Consider the following 27,676-nt stretch of genomic DNA (forward strand, 5'->3'; position numbering starts at 1 on the left):
GAGTTGAGCGCTCTGTGGCAATGCAGACACAGGGCCTGTGCTCAGATGAGGTGCTGGTGGCAGCTCTCCCAGGGCTGCACAGTGTGGGGAGCCAGGCTGCAGCAGACTCTTCAGCAGGGGCTTGTGATAGCCAGGTGCTTTCCTCATCTGAGTGCACAGCCTGGGTGATGCTGCCCTGGGAGGAGACAAAAAGACCCTGTGGTTGTACCCAGCAGCTCCTCTACTCAGCAAAACCACCTATGAGCATCCATGTGGGGGGCTGGGATCTTATGCTGCAGACATGAGAAGGACTGGGAGTGTTATTTGCCAATTTCTGGCTGTTAAATTATCATCCTGCCAGTGATTTTGGTCAGAAGCCATATACTCTTGAATTTTAGCAGGCTCAGTTACATCTTTGAAGCTTTTTCCTACTTCACTGATGTCAAAGCAGCAGCAAATGTGTAGAATCAGCAATTATGCTGAGTGGACAGTCAGACATGGACACGGTGTCTCTGGCCCAGGCTTCTTTTTGCTTGCAAGATATGTTTTCTGAGATCTGTTAGATCCCAAACCTTTCTGAAGCCTGAAAGAGAAATGAGAGTATGAATACTGGTGGTATGTAGAGCAGGATATGAATAACATTGATCATGCTGTGGGAAGGTTATTCCCCACATTTCCAAAGAACATGCTTCTGCCTCTCAGCCCTGGCTGGCTTTCAAAGAGGGCTTCCTGGAAAAAGTAAGGTATTAGGAAGAACACTTTGTGGAAGCCTTTTACTCACCAGCTGCAGGTGTCTAAGAGGAGTGCTTTGGTGCATCAGTGCTAAACAATACACATGGCTGGGTTTGGAACTGGATTTTATCCAGGAAAAAAAACGTATTTTTAGTAGAGCTCTGATGAAAATGGATCAGTGGGTGGTGAGCAGGAGAGTTCTGGGCAGCTTCTACAGAAGTTCCTGAAAGTCTCCTTAGTTAAGGACACTTGGAGGACCTGGCAGTGCTATGGCTGCCCAGTGATATGATGCTACTGCAGCCTCTGGAACAGAAAATACAGGGTACAGCTGGGACAGTGGCCACACACCTCTGCACTTCAGCTGAGACAGCTGGAATTGAGGAACAGAGCCCAGTCCAAGTGTAGAAATTCTGCAAATAACACCTTTCTGAGCAGCTGGGAGTCCTGTGAATCCTATTGACAGCATTTCTTCTGCTCTGGGGCCATTTACCTACTCACAGGGTAGAGACTGTGGATTTCAAACTAGCAGTTAGTATAAACAGGGCTGGATTTGGAGAATAACACATGTCCTTTGTCTCTCTCTCTCCCACACCCTTCAGAGGGCCAATAAAGGCAGCAAGGTGATTGAGAGGTTGAAAAAGAAGCTCTCGGAGCAGGAATCCCTCCTACTGCTGATGTCTCCCAACATGGCCTTCCGGGTACACAATCGCAACGGCAAGGTGAGAGCACCCCTGTCACCCTCAGGCTGGAGATCGTGGTGACTTGTGTCTGTGACTGCGTGTGTTCCTGCACAGGGAGGGCTTTGTGGCCTCTACTGTGTGTCCTCAGAGCACTTCCCCAGCAGCAGACACCTCGCTCTTGCTGTGCCAAAGGTTATGATGACATCCCATAAGGCTGTGACTAATTTGTGTACAAGACTGCCATTTAAGAAATAACCATGGAAATGAATCCCGTGTCTCAGCACCAGTCCTGGCAGAGCAATGGGAACAGCCCTTCACCAGAGATCAGCTCTGCAGCAGCTTCCTTCTACACTGCCCTGTGGCTTCAAGGCTTGGCACGTTCTGGGCAGTGTCCTCAAGGCTGCAGCTGCTCCTGCCAGGGTCATCCTCTGCCAGGGGTATTCCCTGCCCTGGCAGTGCTGTGACCTCTCACTGTGGCCTTTCCATGCACATGGCAAGGGAATCTCACAGGACTGTGTTACTGCTCAGTCAAAATCCATGAGCTGGTCACTGCTTCCTCACTGTCACTCCTTCATCAGTGTCTAGGCCTGTGCTGAAGGCTTTTGAAATTCCTGGTGCAGCTGAATTCCTGCTGTGAGGAATAGCATAAGCTGCCATGGGAGCTGCTGCAGGGCCACAGCTGCCCTTGGCAGGGTGGGGCTCTGTGAGCTCTGACTGTCCGTGTTGGTACCATGAGCACGTTGCCAGAGTCCAGCCTGTCTTGACAGAGATGAGTGGCAGGAGTGCCAGAAGAACATTCTGTCCTGCAGTTTGCACTGGGGGAGGGTGGGAGCAGGCAGGCCCTGGCCTCAGTGGTGCATCAAACTAATGCAAACCCTATTTTCTTCTGTGTTCCTGGTAGAGTTACACATTCCTCATTTCATCAGACTATGAAAGAGCAGAGTGGAGGGAGAATATCCGGGAGCAGCAGAAGAAATGTGAGTATTCCTTAGCTGTCATTGGTACAAATACAGTGATCTTAAGAGAGCAGGGCTCCAGAGGATCAGGTGGGACAGGATTCCCTGCCAAAACAGAGATCTGCATTGAAATCCACAGTGCAATATGGATGTCTCCTGTCTGAGTCTGTTTGGGGAACTGCTGTGGCCAGAGGTGAGGATGGTGTAGAGAGAGCACTTAGTAAGTAAATGTGTGTAGAGATTCTCCCATTTACCCTAGAGATCAGAGCTCAGTGCAATTTAGAGATCAGAGCTCAGTGCAATTCCACAGAGAGGGAAGAGCCTCCCCTTTTTTCCTGGCTCCATTCAAAAGAAACTTAGTTACTTTTACAGCATGATGTTCTTGGCCTTGCAAGGAACTAAGAATCCCTGTATTTCATGTGAACCATCCTGAGACTTTACATGGAAGAGTAACTAAATATGTCCCCAGTAGAGCTGGGCTGCAGCAGCAGCAGTATTGCCCTGAGCACCTCTGCTGCTGCTCAGCATGGCCCAGGGAGCATATCCCCTGTGTGCCCAGGATGAGGGCTCATGCATCCAGCCTCTCCTTGGAATTTTTACTCCTCCCTCTTTCAATCTCCATGGCAGGCTTTAAAAGCTTCTCCCTCACATCAGTGGAGCTCCAGATGCTGACAAACTCCTGTGTGAAGCTTCAGACAGTCCACAACATTCCCCTCACTATCAATAAAGAAGGTAAGACCTTAGGGTTTTGCTTTCACATGGTGCAGCTGCAGTGAAACTCTCCCCCTGCCTGATTTTGTGCTTTCCCCTAGAACTACACTTACTGTTCCCTTTTGCTGCAGGTTACAGGCATCCTCCAGTACACATGAATCAACTATTAAATGGTCCTTGCATGCAGCTGTTGTGCAAGGTGCTGGAGTGCCTGGTGGAGTCCTAGCCTGGGACAGCTTTGAGCTGTGTCTGAGAATCCTTTGGAACAACACTAGTTGGCCAAAATTGTGTCAGGGACCATCCTAAATTACTACTTCACCTACTAAAGTAGACTTCGCCTCTGTAATTTACTTTTTCTCCTCTGAATTTCTTCCATGCTGTCTTGCTGATCCTCGAACTGTCACTGTAAAAGCCTCCTAGTGCCAGAAGCTATTACAGGTGCCAGCTGTGGAACAATCTCCTGTCTGGCTGAAGTGGTTGTTATGTGCTCCTGCCATCCTTGGGGACAGTTCACCCTCTGCTCCTTAACCTGTGTAATATCAATCTCATCACTCTCACTCTTGGCTCCACTGTGAATGTAACAAATCTCTTGTGTCTTTTGTGCAGATGATGAATCCCCAGGTCTCTATGGATTCCTGAATGTCATTGTCCACTCTGCCACAGGATTCAAGCAAAGCTCAAGTGAGTTGTAGTTGTGGGACACACAAGAGGTACTGATAGGGTTGGATAAGCCATGTGCTGGGACAGCTGGGCATGGATTGCAGCATCTGTGATGATGGTGAGGAGGTGTTTTGGGGAACTGGAAGTTCCTACTCTTAACTCTCAAAAAGATCACCATCAAGGATCCAGCACACAGCATTTATTGTTAGGCCTAGTCTGTTTGAGGTTTTAAGCAGTGTTTGCTGATTACCCAACTGTTCTAGGAACAAGTCAGCTCTTACCCTGAATTCTTTCAGCTGTATTTTGTTTCTCAATGAAAGAATGGAAGGTGTTACATGACATCTAGAATTTTTGTTGGGAAGAAAGTGGTGTTAAAATTCAGGGAAATTACTTGATAGAAGGATCAAAAAAGGTGACAGAGCTTCTCAAGGCCAGCTGGGCTGATGAAGGAACATATGTATGACATGGTGTTACTGGTACTAATACAGAGATGATAGAAATGAAGGCACCCTGTACAAGTGATTAATGCAAGTTAGGAGATTCTAGATACCTTTTAAACATTTTTGTCCCTGTCTCCCCTCCTCAGATTTGTACTGCACGTTAGAGGTGGATTCTTTTGGGTATTTTGTGAACAAGGCCAAAACAAGAGTTTACAGAGACACCACAGAGCCCAACTGGAACGAGGTAGGTTTGATTTTTCTTGATGTGACTTGTTCCATGTGCCAAACATCAGTGCATGATGGGCAGAAGACCTGCCAATGGAAGAGGATGCTGCATGCTCAGTGCTTGTGCTGCATATGCTGCTTCTCAGAAAACACTTTTCTGCCAGGTTCATTTGGCTGTCAGGGCTTGCAGAAGATTTTCTCTTGGATGAGCAGTAGTTGAACAAAGAGTCTTGTCCAGTATTTTAAACAGATGCATGCTTGATAATTCATTTAAAGACACAAGTAAAAATATGTTGAAGGAGATGGTTTTGTTTATTTGTTGAGAGGGTGAGAATTAGCTATAGACATTTTGCCTGTTTACAGCCAGCTCAGACCTGCTGGTGAGCAAAATTTCTTACAAGGAAGGTGAGCAAATTTGTGTCTTTGAATAATGCTTTGCTGAGACATGTGAAACTTGACTAAGGAGTAAACCATCTTAGTCTCCAATTTGACCACCTTATAGATACAAAATAACTTTCAGCTTATTTCTAGACCATTTCTGGTAGGGAGGAGGTTTTGGCCAGTCCTTAAGTGTTCTTCTGATGAGTGTTAAGGAGACTGTATTGATTATTCTGAGACTGGTGTCCTGTTGTGATGCCAACTGCTCTTTCCTTTCCTGGTGCCCTGCAGGAGTTTGAGATTGAGCTGGAGGGCTCACAGACACTGCGGATTCTGTGCTATGAAAAGTGCTACAACAAAACCAAGCTCACCAAAGAGGATGGAGAGAGCACAGATCGCATCATGGGGAAAGGACAGATCCAGGTAAGACTGCTCAACTCATTCCTGATACCCTTACTGCAAAACATCACAGGACTTTTGAACCCTGGAGTTCACCACAGAGGTGCCTTTCTGTCTTCTGATTGTCTCAGCACTGAAGATTTTTCCCTCATATAGTGAGGTACACAGTGTTATTCACAGGCAGGAAATCAGCAGCTTTGTCCCTCTTGCTTTGTGCCCTGTGCCTGCTCCAGCATATTCCCTTATGGAATAGCTGCTTGTTTTGATCTCTCATTTACCCATTAACTTCAAAAGTTCCACAGCAGTGTATAGGAACTGCACTGCCCCTGGGCACTGGTGAGGATGCTTCATTTGTGACAGGAGGATGCAAGAATATTCTCTCTACTCTGTAAATCATGTGCAGAAAGGCTGCCATCCATCTGTGTGTGCTGGAAGCTGATGGATGTGTTGGCCAGGCCCAGGGACAGCCTGAGTGTCCTAGTGACTGCCATGCCCAGAGTGTGGTGTCCATGACATCAGGCAGCATCTGAGGAACATTTCCACTGCTGAGAGTCAGCCTGGGACACTTTGTGTGGCAGATGTGTAATAGAGTGGGGGAGGTGATGATTGCAAAGGGCTGCTGCTCTTAGAGAGCTGCTGTGATAGAGCACTAAAGCTGGATGTAGGAGAAATCAGGCCATGTGTGGAGGAAAACATGGGGAACATATGTCTCCCATCTTCTTCCAGTTTGTTGCTCTGTCTGTCCACAGCTTTAGGAGGGTGTTCAAATGCCTGCTCTGAAGGCACATTCTTTATGTTGGAGTGGCTGTTGAACAGAACAGAGACCCTGCCCAGATACCTTTTTCTTTCTGGCATGTTTAAAGATCTCACCAGTTCCCCTCCATTTAGGCCTGGCTGTCCATTTCCCTGTGGATGACAGCTTTCCCTGGCACTGGTCATGCAGGCCAAGGCCGTTTGTGGGATTGCAGAAGCAGTTCAGGCTGAGGGTGGCCTGTGGGATCACATCCCACCTTTGGTGGGGTTCATTGCCTAAATGACTTTGATCAGGCCTCTTCTTTCCCTCTCTCCTGTTTTCAGGGAGAGCTTTTGTCTCAAATGCATGGTGGGATTTGGAAGGGAGCTCGTGTGCAGATCAATAAATGCCAGCACAGGGTATCTCCTGTGTGTGTGTGTCTCAGCTGACCAGAAATCCCTATGTCCCTTCAGCTAACAAAGGCTATTTTCCACAGAGCTGAGCAACTACAAAAGAGCAAGTTTTCAGCCCTGAAATGCCCTGGAGATTTGTGTGCTCATAACAGAGAACCCTGAAATCACTGACCTGCTAAATTCTACAAATATTTTACACAGAAAAAAAAAAAAAACACCAATGAACAAAATCTTTCAAATATTCGGCAGTTTTTTCCTTCTCACAGCCATGGGCATTTTTATGCACAGAAATTGTATATTCTGTAAATATGGTTTATGCTTTAAGCAAAAATACTCTTTGATGGCAGTTAAATGTTAATTGCCTCTTGATTCTTTTAAAGACATCTAATTAGTGGGAAGATTAAAAAAAATCAATTAAAATGTTTTTAATTAATGTACAAATGTTGCATTCTGTTGTATTGGCATATTCAAAAGTTCTCTTGCTTTCTGTAAATCCCCTTTGCAATTTATAAAGAAACTTGATGAATTGCCAGAGTAACCTCTTAATTTTCAGTGATTTCTGTCCCATCATGAATTTCAAACACAATTTCATTGTCATGTGAGATGACATCAATCTGGTGAGATTTTTTGGTTGATAAAAATTATTAAAAGTTTTGATTTTGGTTTAGTTCTATTTTTGAAGTAAACATCATTTCTCTATTAAGAAACCATAATAATGCAAAAACAAAATCTGATTTCAGCCTGTGACTGAAAGTTGGCAATGTTCTCCTAGGTGCTTTTATATCAAATTTTGTTTACCTGTAGTTTATCCTGAGCTTTCTGATTTGTTGTTGCACTGTCATTATTCAGCCCAAGTCTGTCTGTCTAAAGGCCAGGTCTATGAAGTTGGGTGGGGAGGATTCTTATTTCATAAATTCCCTCTAGTTAAAAACTCTGGGAACATGAAGAGTCGTGCCTGCATCCTCATGTTTATAAAAGCAGAGAAGTTTCTCTGTTGGCTAAATTGCAGTGTATTGTTAAGCCAAGTATTATTGTAAATACGCAACTTCCCACTACTGGGAATTCTGACTCACCAAATACTGAGCCTCAGTGATGAAGACAATCAAGGAGACGAGGACTGTTTTGGCTGTAAAAATGTTTATTAAATCTCTCCGTTACATTATGGCAGTGAAGGAAGGAAGGCTGCAAATTGGTCCATGTAGTCACAAGTTTCCAGGAATGGGCAGCAATTTTAATAGCTCCCATTGCTCATATTTTCTTTTCCTATGGAATATTTTATTTGCCTGTCTTTAAAGCCAGATGCAAGAGCTGCTTCTTTCCTGCCAGTCTGCAAGTTTTTTATCTCTGAAACATAAAGCCATGAGGTTTTAGTGTGGGAGAACCTCTTGTAAATGTAGAAGTGAAGTCCTCAGCAGACCTGGGCACAGCAGTGCTGGGTGTGCAGTGTTGAACTGGCTGGCACACATGGCTGGGGCTCCTGGTGCACCCCAGGCATGAGAAATACTATTCTTGGGTACACTGGGAGACTGAAATTACTTGGGGGACTGAAGGAGAACAGAATGGACATCACATGTTGGGAGGAAATGTGAGGTTTAGTTCAGCTGTGGGCATAAGCCCCTCTCATTGTGAGCACCCTGTGCTTTTCCTTCTGCTGCTGCCTTGCAGTCCATCCTTGGCACCTGGGCTGGCCCTTTGGCTCCTTGAAGTTTGCACTCCACATGACAGACACATACCCATGTTTGGAGTGTAGCAGCCTTTTGTTTGGTGTTGAGACTGTACCTAAGTGGGCACATTTGTCAGCAGGACCAGCCTGTGCCTTGGGAACAGTGCTTGAGTGAAGTGATACTTCACCCTGTGATCCAGCTCCTCCCACTGGTGCCTCCTAAAAATGCCATTTCCTTTGTTGTTTTCTTTTTCTGCATGATCAGCTCAAGCGAAATATTTCCTTCACCCTCACAGCAGTGCTGGAAAATCAGGGAGGATGTGACCTTAGATCACTCATTCTGTGGAGCAGCACCATTCCTCTGTTGCCTTGCAAAACAATCACTCTTATCTTAATTATCTGGGATGTCTCATAGCAGTGCCCATGGCTATTTCAGGCATTAAGTTGTTTTCTGTGTAAACCAGATTGTCCCATGCTGTACCTCCCAAGTGTTAACTTGGAAACCTTTTACTCACTCAAGCTTGTTTAAACAGTTTGCTGAAGCAGAACATTGTCCCAGCAATGAAAATAGGGGGGGAAATGAAGAAGGCAGTGGGTCATGGCTAAAGGGTGATGGTGGGGAAGATTAACCTGTCAGTGGGGAGCTGTGAGAAGAATGGGGTTATGGCAGGACTGGGAGTTCCCAGCAGCAGTGAGACTTTGACAACATATATGTCACATCAGTTACAATTCAAAATTGATGGAGTGTAAAGTTGCCTGGGAAATGTAATAAAGGGAAGAAGTAATGTGAGTGAATATATAAAACACACTAACCTTAATGTTCCGCAGTCCGTGCTCTTTCATTTTCATGAGGCTTCTTTGCTTTTCTCCCCTTTAGCATGCTTTCTTTTCTCTCTGGGAAAAAAAGAAATCATGATCAAGCTCTCTGTAGTGGTTCCCTAGAGCATAGACACCCTTCCCTAGTGCCTGCCTTGCATTTGCCAGAGCAGCATCCCCAGTTTGTCTTTTTCCAGGTTCTCACCACGCTGCTGTGCCCTGTCTGAATTCAGTGCTGAGCTGCTACAAGGGCCAGAGACCTGCACTCAGAAACCCCTGTGGTGCTGAGCTGCTTTGTTCTCCTGTGTTTTGGGCAGGACACAGAGAGGTATTGGCTTGATTCATTAGTGAATTTGGGGCTGTTGCTTGCCACTCCAAATACCAAAGGCCACGGGGGGACTGGAGGGAGCAGCAAACAGGCAGCGTGGTTGGTTTGTATTTTCCTGTTCAGCATGAGCTTTTGGTGGGGACTGTGCAAACAAGCCCATGTGATACAGCCTGTGGGGGTTTAGCAGGTCTGTCCTATTTGCACAGAGCATGGAAACAACACAGTGGCTCTCTTTCAATGGAGATGGGGCAGGTCACTCAAACCAAGCAACTGTTTGGGGGAACTGTGTAGAGGAGCAGTAAATTCCACTGTCAAATGCAGTCAGCAGTCGCACAGTCCCTGCTTGAGCTGGCACAGCTTGCTCAGAGCTGCCTCCCTTTGCCATGCTGGCCATGGATTGCATTATTCTACTCAGTGTCCCTTCTTTCAGGTCACTGATTTTCAAATCAGGCCAGAAGACAGCATGGCCCCATTTGTCCTCTATGCTGGAGCATCATTCTTGCTAGCTCATTGTCCTCAGTGTGCTCTCTCCTTGCCTGCTCCAGCTGTCCTTTCTCTCTGTTGATCTTCCTGGCCTCAGAAGGTCAGTCATCACTTGGGACCACGACTGAACCTTGATTGAAGTCCCAGTGACAGTTCTTGGTTTCCTGTTGACTCTGTTATGTCCTACTGTGACTAACCAGACTGTTAGACCTGATCTTCCTGTCTCAGTGTTGCTGAGAGTTTATTCAAGCTTTGCTCTTTTAATAGCTTCCATCATTTTGCTTTGTTATTTAAAAAGCACCTTGGAGGAGTTTGGGGTTTTTTCCCCTTAATTGCTGTTGTTATTGCCAGTGATTTATGCAGGGTTGGCTGGATCAGCCAGCCCTGGTGCCTGTTCTCCCTGGCTGTCCCATTCAGTACAAGCAGGAGTCAAACAGTAGGAGGGAGTGCAGGGGTCCTGCCAGCTCTGCAGGAGAGTTCAGAAACAAGGAAGCAAGAGGCAGCAGCAGGTACATGGAGGTTTATTCGTAGTCCTGGCTCAGCCCCAGCAGTTATCCAGCGAGGAAAAGTCTCTGTGAGCTCTCAGAATCACCAAGGAAAAGTCTTTGCGAGTTCTCAGCTCCAGCACTTCTGCTTGTCCTTTGCAGCAGTGTCAAAGTCACTCTTGAGACAGAGCAGGATGGTGTTTGGCTCATAGGTTTCAACAGCTATTTACTTGCTTTTGTTTTGTGCAGTGGCAGGAATTCCTTGGTCATTACTGAGACATATCCAGTAATACCTGTTAGCTTAAATAAACTGTAACTGGAGTCTGCTGGACTCTTCCTTTAAAGTTTTTGGCAAATATTCAAACCTTCTTTCCCCTTTAGTCTTAAGCTATAAATAATATAGCTCCCTGCTATAAATAATACACTCAGTGACTCCATTCTAAAAGCATATGGAAAACTGGTTCCCAGCAAGAGGATTGGCTGTGTCCATCAGCAGGGCCATTTTGGCAGCTTAACCAGATGACTCTTCAGAGCTGGAGATCAAGCTTTCAGGAATACTTAGCATGGTTGCTCCTCATAGGAAACCAGACACTTCAGAAATGGTTTCCTCTTGATTCTGGGAAAGAATTCAGTTGTTGAAAGAAATCAAACTTCCAGCACGGAAGTGCAGGGTAGAACAGCCTAGAAACTGGCCAGCTCGTAGGGCTCTTGGCCAGCCCCACAGGCGGGGGCGGATCTGTTCTGCCGGAGTTAAAAGCGAACCCCCTTGGCGAGCAGTCCTGTGTTTGGGGTCGCTGAGGCACTGAAGCCAAGCACTGCTGCCCATTGGCCTCCTGGACCTCTGCACAATCCCAAAATGTGGGAGCTGCTGGTTACTGACAATCCCTTACAAGGGCTCTTCAGGAGTTTCTGCCGGCGTTGCACCTACAGGAGCCGGTCCAGTTCGGCAGGGAAGCATGTGTGTGCTGGCAGCATCCCGCTGTGGGCTCACGTCCTTAACAGAGCGCGCAGGGATAAGGTTGGCCTCACTTCTTCTGTTGCTGCTTGGGGTCTCTGCAGTGGGAGGAAGCAGGGAGGAACTTTACTCTCTGCTGCTTGCCTTTTTTTGGGGAGTGGGGAAGGGTGTGGGAGGGCTTGTCTCTGTAGTTGTCACCAGCACTGGGCTGCTCTGTTGATGATCTGAGTGCAACCATGACCGTGTCTAAGCTTTCCCAGAATTTCCTGCAGCTGCCATTGTTCCAGCACTTCCCTCCCCTGCCAGAGCTCTCTGGCTCTGCACAGGGCTCTGTGAGAGGGGGGAGCTGTGCTGCAAAGCAGCTCTGGTTATGACTATCTGTTTGCTGACAGCAGTAAACCCAAAACAGAGTTTGCTGCAGTTGCCTCTTCCTGTTCTTACTGTGCCTCTGTGTTCAAGAGCCAAGTGTTACAAAGCTGTCTCAGGAGGCACCGAATTTTTGCTTTGGCTGGTTCCAATGGCTGATCAAGCCTCAGGGCAGACAGCTCCTCTCTCTTGCCAGTCTCCCTGGAGCTCAGTGCCACTCCTCAGGCCATCGGATGTGTTTGGGCTCTCCCAAGGCAGTAGTGGAACTGCTGGGTGATGTTCTAGCACTTGAGTCAGCTTCTCCCCAGCCTCATCACTGTTCACTTGAGATCAAACAAGGCTGAAAATGAGAGATTGGAAGTTGTTTCTTGTTTAATGAGTGCTTGCAATAGCAGGACCTGATGTTCTTCCTGCCTCTATGCTGAAATAGAAATTAAAAGGAATAGGCTGGTTGAAGGATAACTTTTCATGATTTCTCAGCAGATTCAAACAATGGTTGTGCTCCCTGAGGTTGCCCTTATAGCTGAGCAGACGCTGCTCTCATGTTGCTGGGTTTTCCATGTGTATGAACCCCCATCAGCCCTCTTTAGAGAACTGCACAGTATCCAAAACCTGGTTTCCTCTGAAACCAGGGAAGCTTTGGAGTGTGGGTTATCCTATGGAAAAGAAACAACAAGGTAAAAGTGATCATGCTCTGCTCACTTGCAGAAGCCTTCCAGGCTAGCTGGTTTCTCTGAAGTCTGTTCCTAGCTCATGGGTAACTTCTGTTTTCCAGCTGGACCCACAGGCACTGCAGGACAAAGATTGGCAGCGCACAGTCATCTCAATGAATGGGGTAAGTGTGGCAAACAGAAATTAGCTCTGCTTCTGTACCTCCTGTGGGCTTTATTTCTTTGCTTTTCATTGCAGCATGAAAAAACAAAAAAAAGAAAATGTTTAAAAAGTAACAGCTGTTCTCTTTGGTTCAGGTGGAAGTGAAGCTATCAGTGAAGTTCACCAGTCGGGAGTTCAGCCTGAAAAGGATGCCATCCCGCAAGCAGACCGGCGTGTTTGGGGTCAAGATTGCCATTGTCACCAAGTGAGCTGATGGGTCACATTTCTCCCTGTTGTGTTTCAGGAAGACAGCTGGCCAGTGGGGTGCACCTGCCTGTGTCCCCATGAGGGGTTTGGCAGTCCAACCTGCTCCACTAGTGTAGGAGGGTAGATGTGGCTGCAGACAGGAGATGCTTTACAATCTATGAGCTTCATTTTTTGCAGAGATAAAAGCTAATGTGCACACAGGACGTTTACTGGCAGCCTATCATTCCTCTGAATTCCAGAAATCCCCCTGGCCTTTGCCTTCTCTGTAGTTAGCTGACATGGTCACAAATTTCCAGAGCCACTGAACAGTGATGTTTCCTTTCCATAATCAAAAATGTTCAAGGTCTTTGAATCCCATTGTATTATTTTAACCCCTGATCTTTTGTCATGAATCATTTGCCAGCAGAAACCTGTTTGTTCTGTTGTATGGTTTGGGAAGTGTGGAATTTCCTCCCCATGGAATTGTATCAGTTTGAAAGCAACAGAGTTGCTATGTATCCAAGGGCTGTTTGGGAATCCTCCCTTTACCTGGGCAGAGTTGCAGGCTCTAGGGGCACTGGGACCTGGCCAAGAGCTCAAATGCTCAGGGAAGCTGCAGAACAGCCAGAGCCAGGCTGAGACAGTCAGAAAACCCACTCCAGTTTTAAAAGTTTTTCAGTTCAGTCCTGACTGCCTGCTCAGAATTCCTGCCACCCCATTTTGCAGAAGAGGTTTGCACAGGGAAATGTTGGGGTGCTTGTAGCCATCCTGGCTGGCTGGGGAACAGGCACGGAGGGCCTGGGCTAAACTGAGCTCTTCTGTCTGGCTTTCTTCAGGAGAGAGAGGTCGAAGGTGCCGTACATTGTGCGGCAGTGCGTGGAGGAGATCGAGCGGCGCGGGATGGAGGAGGTGGGGATTTACCGCGTCTCTGGGGTTGCAACCGACATCCAGGCTTTGAAAGCTGCCTTTGATGTCAGTAAGTATTTGTCTGATTTTTCCCTTTGCTCTGTGAGAACCCACCTGAGCACCCTGTCAGGTGGCTGTGCTATTTTTAATCTTATGTTGCCCAAGAAACATTAAGATGTAGAGATTCTCACTCAAGGAAAATAATTTTAACCCTGGCCACATATTTTATTTACTGATATAATCAGGAGATAGAACAGGGTGGATCCTTGTACCAAACCATGCTTTTTTTATTCTTCCCAGTAGACATGAAACAATGGCTTTACCTGCCTTGACAAATCTTTGTAAATAGTAGACACCTCTCTGGGGGAAACATCAGCAATCAGAAGTCATAATTTCTTCACTGTTGTGAGGTGCCCAAATTAATAGAAATCCTTAAAGAATGTTAAAACAACTTTTTAAAATTCTGTTAAATGCTGGCTTAGACTGCTTTATGAAACCATTGCTGGTTGGTGTTTAGTTTAGGGAGAGGGGATGGTTTTGTTGTTCTTAATAGTAACAAAACTGAAATATAAGCCCTGAATTGCCTTAGCTACACTCAACAGGGAGTTAGAGAATCTCAGAATCTCTTATTCTAAGCTGTTAAAGGCAGGGAATTGGAATAACAACTGCTGTCAGTAATAAAAGTTGAAATGCATATAAATACAGACAAGTAGGGCTTGTTCAGATGAGGCCGGGGTCGCTGGCACAGCACAGCTAGCCCTGGGAGCGTGAGGTTCCCTGGCCTGATGTAAAGCAATGAAGTGTTTGCAATCATTTGTGCAGGGCTTCTCAGCTGGAAGGTTGCTCATTTAATCTGGAGAAATGTAAACAGGAAAACTCCCAGCTATTTGGGCAGAGACAAAAGATAAACAGACCCAAAGCAAGGAAAAGAAGGAATGCAAGGCCAGCAGTTCCTTTACCCTTCCTCTACTCTCCCCTCTTTCAGATAACAAGGATGTGTCAGTGATGATGAGTGAGATGGACGTTAATGCCATTGCAGGCACCCTCAAACTGTACTTCCGGGAGCTGCCGGAACCGCTCTTCACAGATGAGCTGTACCCCAACTTCGCTGAAGGCATCGGTAGGTGCAGCACAAGGAACCCTTGAGACTCTTCTGTAGGAGGCTGCTCTTAAAGCATCATAAAACCCATATTTATGGTGTTGGACAAGCTGTGAGGGGAGTGGAACGGAGCTCAGAATGACATTGCCTTCCCACATGGTGCAACATGGGCGTTTGCCGTGCTGTTCTGCAAGCTGCAGAAGCCCAGGTTTCTGAAGGAGAGGCTCAGGCCAGAATGCCAGCCTGCCTGCTGGGGCTGTGTACAATCACTGCCCAGGCAGGCTTCAGGGAAGCCCCCTTTGGAGGGGAGGGGGATGTGTACCTCATCTTATCTTGATGCAGAGAAAAACATCAATGATTGAAAGCCTCAAAGCACTTGAACTGCTTAAGAGAAAAGGATTCTTAATGCATTTGTGAAGTAAAGGGATGAGATGCTGTGGGGGTATTGATGTGCAACTGTGACCTTCCAGCCTATGAAGATGTAGTCACAGTCCTTTTGGGACCATCCATACTGGCTGCCCTGGGACATGGCTCAGTCAGCTTCGAATTCCCTGCCTGTGGTGATATCTTGTTCTCTGTCTTGTAGCACTTTCAGATCCTGTTGCAAAGGAGAGCTGTATGTTGAATCTGTTGCTATCACTTCCAGAACCCAACCTTGTGACATTCCTTTTCCTTCTGGACCATTTAAAAAGGTAATATGTGGTTCCTTGAGAATTTAATAGCCTGGCTATTTCGAAAAGTGGAGCCTTTTCTTTAAATACCTGCTGAATCAGAGAAATGAAGAAGTATTTGCTGATGAATGCTCATCAGATAACTATTGTCTCATACTCACTTAGTGAGGCAGTAAATCCTGAATTCCATTCCCACTCATACTGAAAAAGGATTAGAACTAGAGGAAAGGAGTAACAAAAGAGTCAGGGCTTATGTATCACAAATGCAAATTCCTGCTAAAATGTCACTGAGACTTCACCTGCATCAGGATACAAAGACCAGGAAAGGTTTTTGTATGAACCATGAAGCTTTGGCCATAGTTAAGGTCTAGGGAACCCTGTCTCAGAAGGTGTCTGAAATCCAGTATGATCAATTTTTTTAATTCCAGCACTTTGCCTAACTGCAGTTGTCAGTTCCTTTTGTAGTGAAGTCTGTCTGATTTTGTCTATGCCTTTGTAATATGGTTGTAACTGTGAAAAAGTATTGCCATGCATTTGACATTGATGCAATAAGCTGGCTTAATGCTTGCCCAGTGTGTTGATTTGCATAAGTATGTTGTACATACCAGAGACTGTCCCTGGAGACATGAAAGATCTTCTGAGGAGATTCTGGATTAAGATCCAGGAAATCTGGGCTCTACTTGTGTTTCTGCTGCAGACTTTTCTGCCCTTGGGCAAATATTTTAAACTTTGTGCCTCAGTTTCTCATTTATAAAACTCAGATATTTATGAAGGTCTGCCTTGTGCTTTGTTTCTTCTCCCAGGGTTGCTGAGAGGGAAAGTGTGAACAAGATGTCCCTGCATAATCTTGCCACTGTCTTTGGACCAACACTGCTCAGACCTTCGGAGAAGGACAGTAAAATCCCTGCTAACCCAACCCAGCCCATCACAATGACTGACAGCTGGTCACTAGAAGTCATGTCCCAGGTAAAATCTTGAATATGCCATTCCATCTTGTGAAGACACTTTCTCAGAAAGCACAGTCTTGTGGCAGGCCTGGCTCAGTGACCCCACTGGGTTTTCATGGTCATTTTTTGGATAAACATAAAACAACTTTTGCCCTCACAAAGGCATTTTAGCCTGTCTGTAGAACAGTATTCCTTCAGGCAGATCATTTACATCTGTATGAATACAGCTCCTTTTTCATGAAGGAATGTCTGTGTGTGTGCATCCTGTGTGTGCTTGTGCATGGGAACAGTTTTTGGGGAGTTGTGTCCCAGCACCATGCTGCTGGCCTGGGATAAAAGAATCAACAGTGTTTCCACAATGCTCCTTGGCACTTAAATCACCTTCACTGATGCACAACAAAATTCTTGAGCCACTGCTGCCTTTGAAGGCTATGCAGAGGACTGGAGCACTCAGTGACATAGCCTGTGTCACTGAGTCAGACTGGTTTCTCTGTTGAGTAATGGCAAATTCCAGATTGAATTTTTTCTGTGCTGGAACCACCAGCACCATTGTTCCACCTGGAATCTATAAAGAGTGTCTCTGAAGCACTGCAAGTTCTACTATTTCTAGTGCTGTTATACAGTGTATTAAATACACAGCTGCTAGATGTCCCAGAGAGAGCTGTATCACCAGCTCTCACATAGTCATGATGAGAATGAGTTTTTACAGGGCTTTATTAAATTACCTTGTAATTTCTCTTTCCAGGTTCAAGTTCTTCTGTACTTCCTGCAGCTAGAGACTATCCCTACCCCAGACAGCAAGAGGCAAAGCATTCTCTTTTCCACAGAGGTGTAGGTGCCTGTGGTACCAACAGGACACAAACTGCTTTTGGCATAACTGTCACCCTGGGAAAAAGATGAGTGGTGTTTCCTGGGACTGGCCTGTTCCTGTGCTGGGGAATTCCAGCCCTCAGTGCTTCTGCTGTTTAACCAGACACAAGCTGGAGAGAATGGAGAAAAACCCCCTTGTGCTGGTAGAACCAGAACCGACCGGAGACGGAGCTGTGCGGAATCTCCACTAGAAGGAGCAATAGACACTTGGACAAATGCACCAGGGAGTGCGGCGATTATTCTTGTTGGGAATGTGACAGAAGGTATTCCTCATTTTATGGATTTAATTTATCATAAAGAAACTTCAAGATTTCTACTGGACCACTTGATAGGACACCCCTTTTTGGGAGAGGGGGCATTAAAGGATATATCACAACTGTGTCTTTAATAACTGCTGTTTTTCAAGTACTGTTTGAGGCCACAAAAAATAGCATTGCTTTGCAAGAGGAAGGAGAAGAGAAGGGATCTAAAATTCTCTCCACAGAAATTCAAGTCTTGATTTGAATATGGTTCTAAATCAAAACGTTTTACATACAGCTAGAACTGTTGTCTGGTTGGGAGCTAGGTTTGGTTTTGGTTTTTTTTGGTTTGTATGGCTTTTTGGCTCACCCAGCCCTTCCCATAGAAATGTTTGTACACCCCAGGGAAGGAGATGCCCTGCTCTTGCCTATGTTGCACTTCTGATGGGTTTTGTTGGGTTGAGACAGACTCAACAAAATTAAAAAAATAAATACAGCAAATTAAAGAGAGGCAGGGAGGATAATAATCAGTGATGCTTTAGTTTGTTTGCTTATAAAAGCAGGGGCAATATTATCCAGGAAGGATTTCTATATTCCTTAGACCCCACCAAACTTAATAAAAATTAATTGGGAAGACTATTAATTCCCAACACTCCAAAGAAAAGACATTATCTCTGCAAAAGTAATTGAAGAATTTGTGGATTAAAAAAAAAAAAAAAAGTCAATGGCTCTCAGTTTGGCTGGCTGCTTACTCCAGACTTTTATCAGAACATCTTTTTTGTGATACTTGAATTTTTGGAGGCTTTGTACATTGTTTCTACAAGAGTCTTTTTCTGATAGATACGAACACTCTGAAAAAATGCCAGAATGTACTTTATGGACAATCTAGCAAGTAGCATGCATTGTGGATTCTCCAGAAATTCCAAACTGTTTTAATTAAGAGCAGTGGAGAAATTTCTGTGGAACTCCATCTAACAAAAGGTCTGGCCAAACACCAATTTTGTATTTCCCTCCCTAAATCAGTTGAAGTTACAGGGGTGGAAAAGGCAGCAGTATTTGTCCAGGGTATTGAAACTGCAGAATCTAACTGCTGGTATCCAGAGCCGGCATTCTGGCTCTGAAGCAGATGTGCCAAACATCCTGGGGGTGGGAGTGATGCCATTTTCCCAAACTATTCCAGCCCCCACTACTCCTACCCAGCTATGCAGCATCCATTTAGTGGCATCTGTCCATCATCATCCTGGCAAGAAGAAAAGTACAGCTGGAAGACAAGGGAAGGAATTGGCACAAAAAGGGGAGGGAGGGACAGATTTTGAAAGATTGGTAGGGTCAGGTTGTCAACATCATTTGGAGGGAAATATGACACAGACAGCAACTCTTGTGCTGAATTGCACATTTTCTGCTGGGTGATCTGCAAACTCAATTAAAAAAAAAATAGCAAAGAAGTATTTAAAGCAAATAGAAAAAAAAATAAAGGGAAATGATTTTGTAGTCACTGTAATTCTGACTGCTGCAGAATATTAGAAATTATTGTACTGTGAAGTTGCGAAATCAGAAAGGAAAAAATATAAATTTCAATTTTGTGAGTATATCAATATTTTGCATGCTTTGTAAGGATTCTTATAGGAATTTAATATTGCTTAGTATCCCTCCCTCCTTAGGTCTGGGAGCAAACCTCTTTGTAATGTAATGTACAACTAGAAATTCCTTCTCTCTTGTATGTATTTCCATGACATTCCAACTTCTGAACCCACAAAAAAGAAAAAACTGTGTGTAGTAGGAGGTGCTTTTTGGGGGAGGGAGGGAATGAAGGCAAGGAAACTTGAAGGCTTAAGATTTTGATTTTTTTAATTTTTATTTTCATTTTTTGCCTGTTTGAAGGTAAAAATAAGTCACAATCCTGAAAAAGCATTGACTTGAGCCATGTCCTGCAGAGCAGTAAAGCATTCTCTGTGTTTGTTTCTCTGTATTTGTTCTCCCTTTTCCCCAGCAGCTCTACAGCAATCCTTGCACTCCTGCCTGCTCCTACTCAGGGGATGGCCCTGAGGCAGGAGCACTGCTGATGACTTCAGGGAAAAGGGGAAAAAACCCAAGCTACACCTGGTGCTGGGTGATAGCCTTTTCCTTTGGTGTTTGGAATCTGTGGCTGCTCCTTGCAGTGTTGAAACTGGAAAGCAATACCATAATGACTGTGCCAATTTACTTTTGCCCAAGTTTTTAATTTTTATTTATATAGGAAGTTAATTTTAATATTAAATTACAGATCTATAGTATGTAACCATGAGAAAATTGCTTTTGCTTTGGTTACTGTGACAGGTTGTTGCTGTCAGTCTCTCATTACAATGCTCGGTTCTAATGTAATGTTATCTAACATGCAGGCATGTGGATCAGGGAAAAAAAGTTAATTTAACTTAACCCATTAATTATTTCTGTTAAGTATGAATATGTTTTCCCCAAAGCTGGTAATTTTGGGCTGGAAAAGATAGTGGATCATATTGCTGATAATGAAATCATGGACTGATTTGAAATACGAGAATTGATTTCTTGAGTTTCCTTTAATTTTGCAAATTTATTTTTTTTTTTTCCAATAGTCTTGTGTTTTCAGAAATTAAGTATTTCCAAAAGGCTTTTATATTTTGGTTGGTTTTTTTTCCCAGGGATGTTGGTTGGGGTTTTTTTGTTTGTTTGGAGGGGTTTTTTTGTGTTTCGGGTTTTAGTTTTACTTTTTTATTTTTTAGTAAGCCTTATCATCCTTAAATGAAAAGGGAAATGCAAAACTTGGCTTTAGAAAAGGCCTTCTGATTTCTCCTTTTATACATTCCCTTGTGAGTTGTGTCAGAAAACTGAACTCTTTAATTTTCTGTGTTAAAAGGTACAATATAAACAACACAAGAGCAAACTAGCAAAAAGTTACCCTTTATGTGTGCACTGGGAGATTTTACTCCTTCAGTTTCTAATTTATTGGAGAGACTTTTCTACAAATGTTGCTTTTGGGAACAGGAATCTGAAATGTTTAAATTTTCAGCTAAGGAAATTCAGGTGATTAGGATAGTCTGTGTCTCTCCAGTTTTAGGAGGGAAATAAGCATCAGTTTTCCTGGTATTTAGAAACTACTTAAAATTCTTATGGTTTTTTTTAACAATGAATGAGTTTTTAAGTAAAATTTTAAGAAGTTAAGCAAATGAAGGGAAAAGTTTTCAAAGATGGACAAGAAATAATAGTTACTAGCTCAGTCAGCTTTGTGTTTGCGTGTGCTTTGTATGGGAGGGAAGCATTGGAAACCAAATTTAAATACATCCACTCAAATGCTGCTGGTGTTCTTTATTCTTGCACATTTTTAACAAGTTGAGGTAGTAGCTAAGCTATTTCAGGCTGTATTTTAATGCTGCTATTTTTCAGTGTATCAGCTAAGGGCAAAATCCAGCAGTGTGGTGCCTGTCCTTGCCGGTGCCCACTGCCCGCCTGGGCTCTGGCTGTCATCGCGCGCACGCGGAATCGTCCGGCAGCACGCGGCCCTTGTGGTGCTGGCCATGAGGGTGGTGGAACCACAGAGGATCTTTATGGGAGGTGCAGGATTTTTACAGTTTATTAGTTTTACCTGTTAAAAACTGTTTTATGGTTGTTCCTGTTAGTTTTCTATGAGTTATTTAAACAAATGGACTGTTCCTTAAGGCAGATGTGGATCTCCAGATTAGTTTGTCACCTGTGTAACACTGGAAGGTATCACAATGTGTTCATTTACCTTAATGTGCCATTCTTGCAAGTGTGTATAAAATGTAAACTGACCAGTGTGGTTTTAAAAATGTTTAAAGTCTGATGGCAAAACCCCAACCTTCTCCAATTCCTCACTAGATAATCGTTTTGTTTCAGTGCTTGATCACCTACTGGGATAATTTTATCAGATGTGGCATTCTTCTTATGGAAATTTTAGTATAAAATGGGAAATGTTTTAAGAAAAACTTCCCCTTTTTACTTTAATTCGAGATGACAGGGACTTAAAATAACAGAAGACCAAAATATTTGTGCAGGAACTTGGGGGTTCCTTGGGGAAACTTGGGGGCTTTCTTCTTCTGTTCCTTGAAGAAGAAAAATCTGAAAGGGCAATTCCTAGATACAATCTAATTAATCAAATTCTTATAGATAGTCACTCGTTTATGCCCTCTTCAATTTCTACTTTTCTTTGTAGACTTTGCTAAAATTGTCCTACTACTATTAGAGAAAAATAAACATGGTACTATTCCCTTCCTTTAACACAGGGCCTGTACAACTGAGATACTGGAGCCTTGGACTTGTATTAGCAATTCTCCATTCTGAACTAGGATGAAACAAATGTTCATGTGTGTTCTATGAACTTTCTAATTGGATAGAATTAAATCCATGGATTGCCCTTAAAATCAACAGGAGCTATAAAGGAAGCACTTATGGTTAATAGACTGTTCCTTAACAATCTTTAGGAAAAACCAACATAAATGGAAAAGGGAAGCAAAATTAGGAATTGCTCAAGATCACATTGTTTGGGACTAGAATGAGGTTCTCATTTTGAGTTACAGAAGGTGGCTCATGCCCTAGATAACTCAGCAAAGGCTCTCTTGCCAGTAAATAAACATGAATACGGGAATGCCAGGAATTTATCTACAGCAGCCTCACAGTTCTGATGTGCTGCAACCCCTCTTTCTTGCTAGTGAACATTCACAGTTCAGTGCTAAGAAAGCAAAGCTTACCACTTGCTCTCTACCATTTCCCCCTGAGGCAGCAGCATAGGTATGTTATCATAGGTGAACCGCCACCACAAGGAAGTAAAAAGCTCCCAGAACCACAAAGTTGGACTATTGTTTAAGCTAGAAGTCTGGTTTTAGGTTGCAAGGATAAAATGCCACAACAGCTGTAATGACAGAAGGATTGGGGCAATAGGACCAAAGCAAACCTGAGTGTATGTGTTGTCTTGATTTTCCTGTCCGTGACCATATAATTAGATTTATGCCTTTTGGGTTAAGCAAATTCATAAATGCTCTTGTTGAGAATTATTAAATTATTAAATTACCTAGTTTGCCTCTGCTGTTGATTCTCTTTGTGTTACCATCTTACAGTGACATTGCTGGAGACCACTGCAAAACATGCAGCGGTTTTTACATCATTTTTTCCCTGCTGCCATGTTTCACCTCAGAGTAAGACAGACCCCTCCTTTCCCAACAGAACCACTTCACATCTTTCTGCACTGTAGCAACTATCACACCGAGAAGTTCAGTTTGTAGCAGAGCTAGAGAGCAGAGCCCTGGAGATAATTAAAATATTTTCAGTCTTCTTGTGCTGAGTGGACCAGGTACTGCTGAAGTTCAGGGCTGTGTTGTGAGCTAAGTAAAATTCTATTATTGACAGCTGTTCAAGCATATTTAGGAATTAATATGATTACAGAGTGTTTGCTCTACCACTTTGTCTTAATCACAATCATGTTCAAATCCTCTTGTCAAAAATGGTTCACTAGAATACAGAAAATTTTATTTTGTCCTAGAGCTTTTGCTTTTGTAACTGCTGTGGTCTTTCCCCCAGTGGTAGGATGTTCTGAGACATGCTACAGATGAACTGTTTCTCTAATCTGCAGAATGATTTACACCACATGGCATTTTATGTCCCTGTGGATGTACAAAAGGGCAGGCTTGTGTACAAAACAGCTTCCTGCCCGCAAGGAGGCTCCAGCAGCTTCCTGAACATGACCCCAAGCGAGGGTCACAGCAGGTCCAGCCCACCAGAGAGCAGAGGCCCTGCTGCTGCTTGGGTGCTCCCATCTCCCCTGGGGCAGTTTCTGAGGCTCAGAAGGCAGTTGTGAGTTCCTTCTTACTGCACCCAACCAAGTGATCAAATGCTGATTTAGAATAGCTCAAAATTCCTCTATTTTAGTCCCATTTTGGGAGAAACGGGGACAATGGTAATTTGGGATTATACAAATAGCTGAAAACATGTCTGTATCTAAAACCTATTTCATATATAGTAGATGGCAATGTAAAAGCTGCTATAGCAAAAGGTCATTTCTCCACAAGAGCCTTTTCTACTCCCTGCCTTCTTTACTGCTTCTCTCAGCCTAAAAGAAGTCTTGTCTTGGGTTTCACAGTCACATAGAAAGCTTGCAGAATCCTGGATAAAACTTTAGCTATGCAGGGACCAATGTTTCATGAGTACTAAAAGTGATTACCAAGGTAGCAAAAAGAGGGTAAGGAATTATTATGTTGGGCTAACTGAAAAGCATCACAATGAAATGGTGAATTTAAAAATGATCTCAGAGCAGGACACTGAAATGTTGTCCTTTCTGTGTCTGTCCAGCAAAAAATAAACAACTCAGCCTTCTCTTGCCTATGTAAGTTTTGTAGTTTGTTCTTATCTCTAGTATTATAAGTGTTTATAATCCATGAAGAATTCCAAGGAAAGGAGTTAAGACTATTTATTTAAATATAAATACAATTAAATTATATAATTAGTCCTAAATTATCAGATGTAGGAGACAAACAACTTGTTATTGTTTGGATAATTTTGGGTTTCATCAGAGCTAATACAGTTGGCATTATTTTAAACACTACCATGTCAGGGAGTCAGTTTCTGACAATTTATCCTGCTGTTGCTAGTGCTTCAGTATCTCATAGTGCTCTGTTTTGGGGAAAGAAAATCTAATCCCAGTAATTTAATATGGAAAAGGGTTGAAACCATACTGCTAAACATCTCTCAGTTTATGCCCAAAGAGAAGGGGAAAGGGAAAAATTGTCATTCTGGATTTTTTTATTTTTTTTTTAACTTTCTGAGAAAAGTGGTGTGAAAAAGGGATCCAAGAACTGTATTTGGGGGAAAAATGTCTTAAGGCATTTGTAGCCTTTCTTTGTACACAATGTTAAATAAAATATCCTGTATCTATGTCCTCAGGTTCTTTTGGTCTTATTTAGATAAAAGTGGGCCTGCATTACACTGAATGTGTGAATTGCATTCAGCTGAGTTTGCTGGGGGCATGGAATTTTACACTGCTGTTTCAAAATAAAAGCTGCTTCTTGGTTTACAAGGTAAAAGCTGTATCACCTAAAATCTAGAGGTTAGAAAACTAAGCTGAAACAACTTGAATGTGTGGAAATAGTTTACATGGAAGGTAGAGAATATAGCTGAGCAACCCAGTCCATGTTCAGATCTGTATGAATCCTTTTGTAGTTCTGCTTCAAAACCCAGCCCATCTCAAACTTTGACAATTTTTCATTTGTGTGCAGAACACTTGAACTCTAGTTAGTATTTACTAAGAAATCAGCTCTGGCCTCCAGTCCTTCAAACACTGCATGAAATTTGTGGGATTTTCTAGGAATCAGTGTGGAAACTGAACCAGTTATTTAAATCAAGTTAACTTGGTGCTTTATTTAAATATTGTTTAAATTATTAATGTAATTAAAGTACATTTATGTTTGAATACAGTCCAAATTTAATATAATATATAAACCTTTCTACAATAAAAAGATACCTGCTTGAAAGCTCTCTAGCCCATTTCATTAAGTGTGGATCACAAAAATTACAGGGCTCCATTGCAAGGTTGGAAGTAGATAAAATGTAACTAACTGACTGGAGTGTTCAAAACTACACTGAGTGTCATGCTTACCCCTGAACTGGGCAAAGGAGGGGAAACTCGATAACTATTACTAATAGTCCTGACCAGTGGTATGGCTGTATAATATAAAATCATTTTCCAATAGCATCTGTGTGGAATTCTTCTCCCAAATGGTTCTCCCTCTACCAGAAAGCGAACCCTTAAAGTGCAACCACATGGAACAGCAGCCCCTGGATGAGCCTGGAAGGGATTGTGTCCTGCACCAGGCACTCTGCACCCACAACCAGCTCTTACCGTGTCCAGATCTCTGCTGACCGCCAGCCTGGAGCATCCCAGCCTCTCCTCCTGGGTGCTTTTCCCTGACTGAAGGGTGCTTTTCCCCAGGTGAGCAAAGCTGCTCTGGGCTCGAGGCGAGCCTGGCACACAGGCCTGAGCAAAGCAGTCGGCACACACCCACGGCACCTGGAATGAGAGGGAGCAAACGAAACCTAAGGCTGGAGCAGGATGAGAAAGAACATGAATATAATAACAACAACGGGATGTTCCGTGCAAATTGCTTCACCTGAGCAGGTGTCTTTCCATTTTCCAGACAGCCCTGAGGCTTGGACAGGCTGCCCTGGGGCAGCAGCTCCCCTGAGGACTGTGGGATACAGCTGTCAGTGTGAGGCAGGATCAGCCGTCCCTGCCTGACTCCGGAGAGACATTTGTCTGCTCTTTGTTAGAAGCCTCCAGTTATGGAGATTCTGTAATCCTCTGGGGCAGTCAAACCCAGAGCATAACCACAATGAGAAAGCTTTCCTAGCAGACAGCTGAACCACTCTGCACACATTACAGCACACAATACTGCAATTTAACGCATTTTTTTCAGTGACCTTTTCAGTTCCAGAACCAAGATCCAAGGCATATGCACTGTCAGCTAGCAGCTTGTTCATTAATTCACTGAGCTGAGTGACTGCTTCCTGCTGCAAAACAGAAAGCTGAGCCCTTTGTAGGCTACTGTGAGAAATACGTTGTACAAAACAAATGCAGTCACTTTTCACATCCTTAATACATAAGTAGTGCCACTGAAATGCCATCTTTTTAGCTGATAACTTAAAAGTCAATCCAAAGGTAGAAACACAGGACAACATTTTGCTGAAGGTGTCATGGAGCAGAAAATCTGGCAGAATGACACTGGTCATCCTGTAGGAAAATAAACATCAGGATTATCACTTAAGCATAAAGGAGCATTTCATTGTCAAACAAGTACACCATGTCTGTGCAGCTGCCTGCCAGGGGAATCCCACCAGGTAGGAGCAAGCAGAGTGACAGAGAAATGGACAGGGAAGGACATCTCAATGCAATTGACTTTGTAAGACACAGAAAAGTTTTCCCACCATGTAAATCAAAACTATGTTGCAATATCTGGCAGCATACATCCTGCCACTTTTAAAGGGAATTCTGACATCATAGAGATATCATTTACTTTGATTTATAATGTTAAAAATTTAACCTCACCAAAGATAACTAGGGAACTGTAAATCATACTTGCCCTACCAGTCCAGAACCTACAAATTCCGTATTCCTGTTAATTCTGTTCCTATGAATTCTAGGAAGGAATGTACCTCAAGGGAGAACATGCAACTCAATCTTACACTGAAATGTTTCTTTTGTTAAAACAGCTGAGTTGCTGTTGGGAGAGAAGCTTTTAACCTAAATAGAGGAAAACTTTTTCAGGGATGTGTCAAATCAGCACATTTTCTTCATTACTGTGTTCATAGCACTTCCCAGACAGTGCCTGTAAATACAAACTCTGCTATACCTCCCACCAAAGCACCCACGCTGCAATTTGAGGTTATTAACTTCAGTTGCTGGTTATTCATGACAAGTCAAACATCCTGTACAGTGATGGGCTACAAAGCTGAGCTTAGTTTAGTGCGTTTGAAGGGAGCTCAGACTCTGAAAGCTTGTGTGCGTGCACATGAGCCCTCGTAACCTAAGAAGGCAAAGCTATTTCCTACCACAATGTGCTGGTTTTGGCTGGGGTAGAGTTGATTTTCTTCAAGGTGGCTGGTATGGGCTATATTTTGGGATTGTGCTGAACACAGTGAAGAAAACTCTGGCCCATTTAAGCCACTACACACATTTAAACATCTACTTCTCACTCGAATGAAAAAGCTACAATTCTAGATCTGGACAGTAAGGCAGAGGTTTAGAAGACCCACAGCCTTCCTCCCCCCTACTTACGTTTCCAGCACTGTGTCCCCTTGGTGCCAGAGCTTAAAATATTCATGCTTATTCCCCCGCCCTCAAAACCCCCACAAAATAATTGATTTTTTTTACCAGTCCCAGATGCGGGCCCTGGGCCGGGGCCGTTGTCGCCCGCCCGCCCTCAGACGGGCAACGAAACTGGGGAAGGGTGTGGGGCACAAGTGCGATGAGGAACGGCTGAGGGAGCTGGGGGGGTTCGGCCTGGAGAAAAGGAGGCTCAGGGGGAACTTTCTGTCCCTCCACAACTCCCTGGCAGGAGGCTGAGGCCGGGAGGGATCGGGATCTGCTCCCGGGAACAAGGGACAGGATGAGAGGAAACGGCCTCAAGCTGCGCCAGGGGAGGTGCAGGTTGGACACGAAGAGTAATTTCTCCACAGAAATGTTTATCAGACATCGGAACGGGCTGCCCTGGGAGGTGATGGAGTCACCGTGCCGGGACGTGTTTAAGGAAAGACTGAACGTGGCGCTCAGTTCACGGCCACATTCTCGACGACCCGGCGGAGCTGGGTCACTGGTTGGGCTCGACACCTCAGAGTGTTTCCCGCCCTACCTGCTGCCGGTACCCCGCGGTTCCGAGGTTCAGGTGCGGAGCGGCCCCGCCCTGAGGGAGGGGAGGGAGGGCGGGGCCGCCCCGCGCACGCGCCGCCCGTGCCCGCGCCCCGCCCT

At 44.2% G+C, this 27,676-nt stretch overlaps 1 protein-coding gene and 1 long non-coding RNA gene across 3 annotated transcripts in view; one reads left to right on the plus strand and one right to left on the minus strand.

Annotated features, from left to right (window-relative positions):
- The window catches only part of BCR (BCR activator of RhoGEF and GTPase), a 93,844-nt gene extending 74,121 nt beyond the window's left edge, over positions 1 to 19,723 (plus strand). For both annotated transcript variants that reach the window (XM_058851459.1, XM_058851460.1), the window contains 13 exons: positions 1,311 to 1,430; positions 2,293 to 2,368; positions 2,975 to 3,079; positions 3,665 to 3,739; positions 4,305 to 4,402; positions 5,053 to 5,184; positions 12,178 to 12,237; positions 12,371 to 12,480; positions 13,298 to 13,437; positions 14,353 to 14,487; positions 15,053 to 15,158; positions 15,941 to 16,103; positions 16,830 to 19,723. In XM_058851459.1, the coding sequence (XP_058707442.1) occupies positions 1,311 to 1,430; positions 2,293 to 2,368; positions 2,975 to 3,079; positions 3,665 to 3,739; positions 4,305 to 4,402; positions 5,053 to 5,184; positions 12,178 to 12,237; positions 12,371 to 12,480; positions 13,298 to 13,437; positions 14,353 to 14,487; positions 15,053 to 15,158; positions 15,941 to 16,103; positions 16,830 to 16,919 (1,410 nt within the window). In that variant the 3' untranslated portion in view covers positions 16,920 to 19,723. The remainder of the gene's footprint in view (positions 1 to 1,310; positions 1,431 to 2,292; positions 2,369 to 2,974; positions 3,080 to 3,664; positions 3,740 to 4,304; positions 4,403 to 5,052; positions 5,185 to 12,177; positions 12,238 to 12,370; positions 12,481 to 13,297; positions 13,438 to 14,352; positions 14,488 to 15,052; positions 15,159 to 15,940; positions 16,104 to 16,829) is intronic.
- LOC131585354 (uncharacterized) lies at positions 14 to 27,618 on the minus strand. The gene is made up of 4 exons (XR_009278932.1): positions 27,561 to 27,618; positions 25,055 to 25,222; positions 8,783 to 8,863; positions 14 to 175 (listed from the first exon to the last, which is right to left on the minus strand). It is a non-coding gene; the product is annotated as an uncharacterized LOC131585354 (long non-coding RNA).
- Between the last annotated feature and the right edge of the window lie 58 nt (positions 27,619 to 27,676).

The sequence above is a fragment of the Poecile atricapillus genome, chromosome 16 (assembly GCF_030490865.1).
Source record: "Poecile atricapillus isolate bPoeAtr1 chromosome 16, bPoeAtr1.hap1, whole genome shotgun sequence".
Lineage (NCBI taxonomy): Eukaryota > Metazoa > Chordata > Aves > Passeriformes > Paridae > Poecile > Poecile atricapillus.